This window comes from Megalobrama amblycephala, linkage group LG15, assembly GCF_018812025.1.
Source record: "Megalobrama amblycephala isolate DHTTF-2021 linkage group LG15, ASM1881202v1, whole genome shotgun sequence".
In the NCBI taxonomy this organism is placed as follows: domain Eukaryota; kingdom Metazoa; phylum Chordata; class Actinopteri; order Cypriniformes; family Xenocyprididae; genus Megalobrama; species Megalobrama amblycephala.
Window position 1 is genome coordinate 9,793,303 of NC_063058.1, and position 7,951 is coordinate 9,801,253.

At 40.0% G+C, this 7,951-nt stretch overlaps 1 protein-coding gene across 2 annotated transcripts in view; it reads right to left on the minus strand.

Annotated features, from left to right (window-relative positions):
* Positions 1-7,951, minus strand: part of otud7a (OTU deubiquitinase 7A) — a 106,831-nt gene that overhangs the window by 15,857 nt on the left and 83,023 nt on the right. For both annotated transcript variants that reach the window (XM_048157810.1, XM_048157811.1), the window contains exons 9-10: positions 3,189-3,316; positions 2,080-2,229 (exon numbers count right to left, since the gene is read on the minus strand). In XM_048157810.1, coding sequence (XP_048013767.1) covers positions 2,080-2,229; positions 3,189-3,316 — 278 coding nt within the window. The remainder of the gene's footprint in view (positions 1-2,079; positions 2,230-3,188; positions 3,317-7,951) is intronic.

The window sequence follows — 7,951 nt, forward strand, 5'->3', positions numbered from 1 at the left end:
TATTAATTAAGTAATAAAGAATAAAGAAATTTAATAAAAACAGAAAGACGTCTATTGCTTCAGCTCTCAAAGGCCGCAGAAACATGGATTCGTTTGTTACGCACTTCAATCCATTCCACATCCGACGTTCTTGGTTTTCTTCCTATTTATTATAGGCAATTGGTTGATGAAACATTGATTGAAATTAAGATATAATTTCTACGAAACGAAATTCACTTTAAAGAAAGACTTACTATAAAACAAAACTTAATGAAACGGTCAAATTCATGTCTGACCCGCTGCATGTCTCCCGACATTGCGCATCCGTCATGCTATTCACTTTTCATAATCAACATAGGTGACATTTAAAAAAAATAATAATATTAGGCTATAGCCCAATATTTAAATATAAATATGAAACTAAATTGGCTACATTTTTATCCCTCTGGCCGACGAAAGCGCCGGCGCGTTCTGATGGATTTTTCCTCATGACAGCTGAATCAACTTAAAACAGGCCTTCCGTCATTTTTGGCGATAGCCTACAGATTAGTGCAAGACTACAAATGGACTACTTTTTAAAAAAATGTATTTTATTTTATATTTACGCTCACAATAACAACAACACCTTGTAGGCTATTTTTGTAAAACAGAATAAATAAAAAACAGGGTGCGCTTTCAGCTGTCTCTCTGCGAGAATCTTTCTGAAACGTCTCAAAAATTAATTTAAACCCGGCGAATAACTGTACCTAAAAGAAAGAAACATCTCCATTTGATAAGAAATGTGTAGGTCTGTGTTAAATAAGAGGTGATCTATCCGCTGGAATGTGTTGTTTCTGAAATCATGCAGTGCTCGTTGCGGCTTGTTGCGGCTGTTATCCGTTCTCTTGGCGCTCCTTTGGATTTAATGAGTAAATTAGCCTAAATATTTATTCCTGCCGGTATTTTAGTCTGCGATATCAAAATCACTAAACATTATATAGGCCTATCATAGGCTAGGCTATAATATTATTCGATAATAACATCAAATGAATAAATGCAATGATAATTCACCACATGATCCACTGTTAAATCAGTTTTTGTAAACTGTGGGGCAGATGGACTCAGGTGCACAACAAATTTTAACACATGACATCACTGCTTGTGGGAGGGGCCCCATCTCATTCTTTGCGGGGGGGCCTCACAGACTTGCGGTACGCCACTGAGACCTTCGTTAATCTTCGGAACGCAAATTAAGATATTTTTGTTGAAATTCGATGGCTCCGTGAGGCCTGCATAGGGAGCAATGACACTTCCTCTCTCAAGATCCATAAAGGTACTAAAAACATATTTAAATCAGTTCATGTGAGTACAGTGGTTCAATAATATTTTTGGTGCTCCAAAAAAACCAAAATAACGACTTATATAGTGATGGCTGATTTCAAAACACTGCTTCAGGAAGCTTCGGAGCGTTATGAATCAGCGTGTCGAATCAGCGGTTTGGAGCGCCAAAGTCACGTGATTTCAGCAGTTTGGCGGTTTGACACACGATCTGAATCATGATTCGACAGCCTGATTCATTATGTTCCAAAGCTTCCTGAAGCTTCCTGTTCCTGTTTTGAAATCGGCCATCACTAAATAAGTCGTTATTTTGTTTTTTTGGTGCACCAAAAATATTCTCGTCGCTTTATAATATTAATATTTGAACCACTGTACTCACATGAACTGATTTAAATATGTTTTTAGCACCTTAATGGATCTTGAGAGAGGAAATGTCATTGCTGGCTATGGAGGCCTCACTGAGCCATCGGATTTCAACAGAAATATCTATAATAATGAAGGTCTTACGGGTGTGGAATGGCATGAGGGTGAGTAATAAATGACAGAATTTTCATTTTTGGGTGAACTAACCCTTTAAAATAAAAGGAGTGGGCGGATTTTTATCATTATAGGGTGGTTGTGTACACACACTGCCAACACACATTTATGTTCAAACACTATGTAAAAGTGAATTTTGTATAATAGGTCCCCTTTAATATCAATTAGAAAAACCTACATAACCACTGCTGTATCATTTCATTATGTCATTGTTTAATTCAATCAGCTTGATGGTTTGGTGTTTACCTTGCTCTCTCTGCTGGTCTCTCTGTTCCATGGACACCAGGGCAGAGAAGTGGGCCTGGTCGTAGGCCAGCACCAGCGGGGAACAGTGACAGCGGTTGGGAGGAACCTCCAGTGGCAGGTACAGCCCTCCAAAGGGAATGGGTGCAAAAGCTGCAAGGTAAGCACAACAAAAATGGTAGAAATTCATTTGTGTATGTATCTATTTTCAATTCAAAGACTAAATTCATACTACAATGTTTCTTTGACATTGGTGGGACTGAATCTTAAAGGAATAATTCTCTTAAAATAAAGATATTTTAAAATAAAGCCAATCTTCCGCTTCATGGATCATCTTTGGAACACTGAAACAGCAAGTTGAACAAATCAGTCTGACATGAATTTGTAAATTAATGGAACCTGATGCAGTTTTATTGCTTGTCTTTGTCGCTTTTGTCTTGGTTAGTTGGGGACAATTAATGTTCAGCAATATTATTGATCTGATCATATGAGAACAAAACTTGAACTGAATTGAGCTGAATAATGACACTATTGTCTTCTGCAGAGCTGCTTTATTGCTGAATTTAACTTGTTTCATAATGAATGAATTGAATCAACAATGAATTGAGGTGAATAATGAGACTATTATCTTTCTACAGCAGAATTTGAATCTGTCTCATATTTGATGAAGTTTGCGTCATTAATTCTGTATATTTTACTGTTTATTATCGTGAAGCTGATTTGAAACAATTTCAATTGCATAAAGCACTATACAAATTAAGTTGACTTGACCAGGTGTCTGTTTTTTTTGTTGTTTTTTTTTTTTTCATGAAATAAAGTCATGGTTTGGAATGTAAATGATGGCAGAATTTTAATTTCTGGGCATACTAATCCTTTAAAAGCATCCAAGCATGTAATTACAGTCGCACAAATTTGAGTTATCGGGTATTTAATAACTCTTGATAACAGCTTTAATTGGTTTTCCACAAGAAAATAAAGTTGTTTTCTATTGAAACAGGGTTAAAAAGAAAAAGCTATGAAGCCCTCTAGTGGTCTGAATAAAAGAACTACACATATTCTAGCTGGAAAAATAACTGTGGTTGAACCGAGTTGTGCTGGATTGTGAATCTTACCTTCCCCTCCGGAGTCTCTGAGCATGGTGTCAGCTATCACTACGATAGGTCTTCTCAGAACATGGGCCAATACAAACACATGGAACTCCTCCAAACTCTCATAAACCGGATCTTCTGAGTTGTCCACACTTTAGGAGACACACACAGTGGTATATTTGATGTTCAGTATAATTTTCATGACATAAGAATGGTTGTATAATGGTGAAAGTAAGAAAATTAAACCAATACAGGCAATACTTTCTAATTACAGCAGCATTTTTAATAATGTGTGCAGATTCCAATTCACCAATTACAGTGTTGCGTCTAATGATCTACAACAAGTACGGCTGTGTATCAGAATGAACTACTTGCACACTGTGGGAGGCAAAAAAATATATAACAGTATACTGTAACATCTCATACCTTATTGTCTACCTAATAAACTTTTCATAATTAATAAAGAATCAAATATAAATGGACTACCTACAGTAATGATAAAAGAGCTAAAAAGAGATCTTGATGCTGGTCTGAACTAGCCTGGTAATACCAGACTCTGCTACTTCACTTTGCTTCGTAGACAGAGTCTGGAATGGCATAATAGAGAAGTGTTTTCTCTCTCGCTAGGGGACGCTTGTCTGAAGTTTAAAATCATTGGTTACCCGTAAGCCAATCAGATACGTTTAGTTATGACGTATGTTATCCGCCTGTACAGCCGCATCGAAGCACAGACATCATGCATCGAACTCAAATCTATGATTGAACTTCCACTGTAAACCTGTTGTAAACACATGATGATGTTAGCGAAATACCGGAGTGAACATGGCTGTAAACGACTTTTGCAGATTATGCGAAGTTAATGCATCCCGAAGTTTGCATCCCATGTCTCGTTTCCCATTTCCGCGGTCGTTTCGGTTTTCGATTTCTCTAACCTACAATGTAAAACTCGGCGCTTAGCATCTACGTCACGGCTCTCAGCCCGCCCTCTGTTCGTTGATTGGCCCGGCTGTTTCCAGACCGGTGGCAAACACAAAGCTCTGACGCTGTATCAGACTGAGTACAGAAGCGAAATGAAATTGAGCAGAAGTAGGAAGTCTGACGTAGTCAGGCTAGGTCTGAACATGCCTGCCTTGAAATTAGAGCCCAGCATAATAAAAACCTTATTCTTTTTCTATTGCAGAGATGCTGCCAAACTCATAAAAAGCTTTTCAATAGGCAAACTCCTCCAATTAATAACCTTCATGCACAGTATCAACACTAATCTGATTAATCATCATCACGCAGAGTGATTTACTAATGCATCCCTTAAGTTACACTGTGTTTTGAAACTGTATTTGACTTTTAAAATACTGTACCAAACTTACAAAACATTGTATATAGCTGTTTATATCATTGTTTATAGCTGAATAAAGTGACTGATGTTTTAACCTTTTGGTCTTTATACACAAGTAAAAAGGAAGCTGTTTATATTTAGCTCACTATTGTGAGAGCACACATAACCCCGATCTCTCTGAGAAAAACAGGAAGCAGTATTTTCCAAGCCAGAAGAGTCTGTAGCATGACCAGAGACCTGGCGGTTGATGCTTTCACTTTCCAGTCAGTGTGACTTCAGAAGGGAGATTAAAGGTAAGGGGTATGTTTCCCTCTGAAGCAAGACTTGGTCGAAACTTGAATTTGACCGCAGCGCTTCAGTTGACACTACTGAGAGCAGAAACCAAACCAAACTGCTGTCTGCCAGCGCAGAGTTTCCACCTCGCATATCCGTGACCTGAGATCAACTGTTCTGGTTTATACATGTTCACTTAAAGTTCAGGTGAAATAACTTCTGCAGAACCAAATGGAACTACAAAAATATTGACTGTTTTCAAAAAAGTTACCCAAACACTCGCCCTGTCTGCCATTGGTCGAACAAACAGATAGCTCCACCCCAAACTCACACAATTGGTTGATCCAGTGTTGCTATGCTGTGCAGGTCGGAATTCTCAAACAACAGAAAAATGTTTTGAAAACACCACAGAGACACAGAGCTACATTGAGAGGAATCAGCCTAGAGAAAATCTAAAACATAAAACTGAGATAGGAGAAAGTATTTTAACACTGAAAAAACTACACCTTTCATATTTAAGGTGAGTGTTTCCAGTTCTTATAATGTTATAAATTTAAAGGACAAATCTCAGAAAAATCATAATCATATTTTCTGAATGCTCTCAGAACTACGGTGTTTAGGATGGAACACTATTGCATGTAGATGTAACGGACGTAGGCCAGTAAGAGCTGTGTGTGGAACCCTCACTCCCCTGGCCTCAAGAGGCATGTTAGCAACTGACGCTAGTGGTGGTTAGTGTGCCTACCTCCCACGCCGGTTTGAATGCTGCTCAGAGCAGGTCGAATAGGACCTGTTACATTTGGTGCCGTGACCCGGATGGGAGTGAGGTTTAGAGGGGTGAGTGTAACGGAAGTAGGCCAGTAAGAACAGTGCATGTAAACCTCACTCCCCTGGCCTCAAGAGGCAGGTTAACAACTGACGCTTGTGGCTGCGGTTTTTAGCATACTTCTTAGTGCACCCGTCTCCCACACCAGTTCGAATCCCGCTCGGAGTGGGTTGAGTAGGACCGTTTACATTTGGTTCCATGACCCGGATGGGAGTGAGGTTTAGACTGGTGAGTGTAACAGACGTAAGGCAGTAAGAGCTGTGCATGTAAACCTCACTCCCTTGGCCTCAAGAGGCAGGTTAACAACTGACGCTTGTGGCTGCGGTTTTTAGCATACTTCTTAGTGCACCCGTCTCCCACACCAGTTCGAATCCCGCTCGGAGTGGGTTGAGTAGGACCGGTTACATTTGGTGCCCGGATGGGAGTGAGGTTTAGAGGGGTGAGTGTAACGGACATAGGGCAGTAAGAGCTGTGCATGTAAACCTCACTCCCCTGGCCTCAACAGGCATGTTAGCGACTGACGCTAGCGGCTGCGGCCTTTAGCATCCTTGTTAGTGCGCCCGCCTCCCACGCCAGTTCGAATCCTGCTCAGAGCAGGTCGAATAGGACTGGTTACATTCGGTGCCATGACCCGGATGAGAGCGAGGTTTAGAGGGGTGAGTGTAACGAACGTAGGGCAGTAAGAGCTGTGCATGTAAACCTCCCTCCCCTAGCCTCAAGAGGCATGCTAGCGACTGACGCTTGTGGCTGCGGTCTTTAGCATACTTCTTAGTGCACCCGCCTCCCACACCAGTTCGAATCCAACTTGGAGTGGACTGAGTAGGACCGGTTACATTTGGTGCCGTGACCCGGATGGGAGTGAGGTTTAGAGGGGTGAGTGTAATGGAAGTAGACCAGTAAGAACAGTGCATGTAAACCTCACTCCCCTGGCCTCAAGATGCAGGTTAACAACTGACGCTTGTGGCTGCGGTCTTTAGCATTCTTGTTAGTGCACCCGCCTCCCACACCAGTTCGAATCCAACTTGGAGTGGACTGAGTAGGACCGGTTACATTTGGTGCCGTGACCCGGATGGGAGTGAGATTTAGAGGGGTGAGTGTAACAGAAGTAGACCAGTAAGAACAGTGCATGTAAACCTCACTCCCCTGGCCTCAAGATGCAGGTTAACAACCGACGCTTGTGGCTGTGGTCTTTAGCATACTTCTTAGTGCACCCACTTCCCACACCAGTTCGAATCCCGCTCGGAGTGGGTTGAGTTTGACCGGTTAAATTTGGTGCCGTGACCCAGATGGGAGTGAGGTTTGGGGGGTGAGTGTAACGGACTTAGGGCAGTAAGAGCTGTACATGTAAACCTCACTACCTGAGGCTGCGGCCTTTAGTGTCCTTGTTAGGGTGCCCACCTCCCACACTGGATACGCTGGTTCGAATACCGCTCAGAGCAGGTCGAGTAGAACCGCTTACGTACAGTACACAGTATATACTCAATACATATCAGTTTTTAAATAAAAATTGTATGTGAAACAGTAATATGCAACAATAAATGCTTCAAATATTAGCATGTTACATTGTTGCTATCATCTTTGAAATTAAAAGGATTGTTTAAACTTTCCTCATGTTGTCTTTCCAAACCTGTATGACTCTCTTCCACAGAACACAAAAGAACAACATTGAAGAACATTGAGGTACAAATGACATTGTCCAAACAATGCTGTTATCATAAACTAAAACATTTTTAATTTAAATAAATTAATAACTAAATAACTAAAAATATAAAAAATATTAAGCTAATTCAAAATAATAATAAAAACTATAATACAATATATTATAAAAATAATGCTAAAATACTTAAAAATACTTTTAAGACTACCTTTAAGCCAATTAATTTTTATTGTATGGCCAAAAAAAACAAAAAAAAAACAAATGTTAAAATATCCTTTTGTGTGTGTGTGTGTGTGTGTGCGTTCCGTAGAAGAAAGGCACACATGTTTGGAATGGCATGAGGTGAGAGTAAATGAAAATGAGTAAAATTGACTCATTTGTAAATGCAGCCAGATTTACAAATAAGTCAATAAAAAGATATTACTTCTGGTTTATGTGCCTCACTGGAAATGGAAGGTTATGTCAAGCACGTTGCATTGTGGGATACAATGTTGCACACAGTGTTCCTTGATCTATACTGCACAATTTGGCAAAAACAATAGCTGTGCACAATACACATACTGCAGAAAGAGTACAAGCAATGTGGTAATATGCTAATCTGAATGAAGCCAAATATAATGTAACACTTCAGGCAATGCCACCAGGTGGCAGTGTCACATTTAAATGTGCTCAAAGTAGTTTTTCAATCACATAACAAG